The 632-nt window shown below is 34.3% G+C and overlaps 1 protein-coding gene across 1 annotated transcript in view; it reads right to left on the bottom strand.

The window, feature by feature from the left end:
• LOC107579739 (dystrophin-like) overlaps positions 1-489 on the bottom strand; it is a gene marked incomplete at both ends in the record, with an annotated part of 2,848 nt that extends 2,359 nt beyond the window's left edge. The window contains one exon of the mRNA XM_016265536.1: positions 385-489. Within this exon, the coding sequence (XP_016121022.1) occupies positions 385-489 (105 nt within the window). The remainder of the gene's footprint in view (positions 1-384) is intronic.
• Between the last annotated feature and the right edge of the window lie 143 nt (positions 490-632).

The following is a 632-nucleotide window of genomic DNA, read 5'->3' on the forward strand; positions in this document are numbered from 1 at the left end:
TAAAACTTCTAAAACTTCAAAATACACAAAATTAAAATCTACTGATGTAAATATTTTGGTAGTAAGTTGTAAAAGATATATATTTACTTTGTAAATGATAACAGAAATTATGTTCAATAATACAAGTCTTTTCAAGTCTGTTTTGTTCTCCCTAATGGCCTAATCTAAAGTTTTATTTGCTGCAAATTGCTTCCAATTAATGAGCCATCAAAACATTATTGTCATAGAAGTGATGGATAACTGTTTATTTAATTTGATGGAAAAGTATGGCTGCATAAAACAAAATCTAGTCCTCAATAATGGAGAACAGTTGGTTGTCAAGTGGAACAGCTCACTGTGAGTGTCTGATATTGTGCTAGTGAAGACCTTTAAAACGTGCTCAACGCAGCCCTGGCTGTCCATCTCGTCCAGCACTTCTTCAGCACAATCCATCCAGGTGTTGATCTGAGAAATGTTCTGCTCAAATGTTTTCATTTGACTCTGGTAATCCTGGATGACAGATGGAGAGTTACGTTTACATTTGGCTTCAGTGGTTAGCACAAGGAAATTTGTTCAGGAACAGGGTTTTGAAATGTCATGTCACATTAAATGAATAGTTCACCCAGAAAATGAACATTCTGTCATTATTTACT

This window comes from Sinocyclocheilus grahami, unplaced genomic scaffold (assembly GCF_001515645.1).
Source record: "Sinocyclocheilus grahami isolate Dianchi unplaced genomic scaffold, SAMN03320097.WGS_v1.1 scaffold19782.1, whole genome shotgun sequence".
NCBI classification, from domain to species: domain Eukaryota; kingdom Metazoa; phylum Chordata; class Actinopteri; order Cypriniformes; family Cyprinidae; genus Sinocyclocheilus; species Sinocyclocheilus grahami.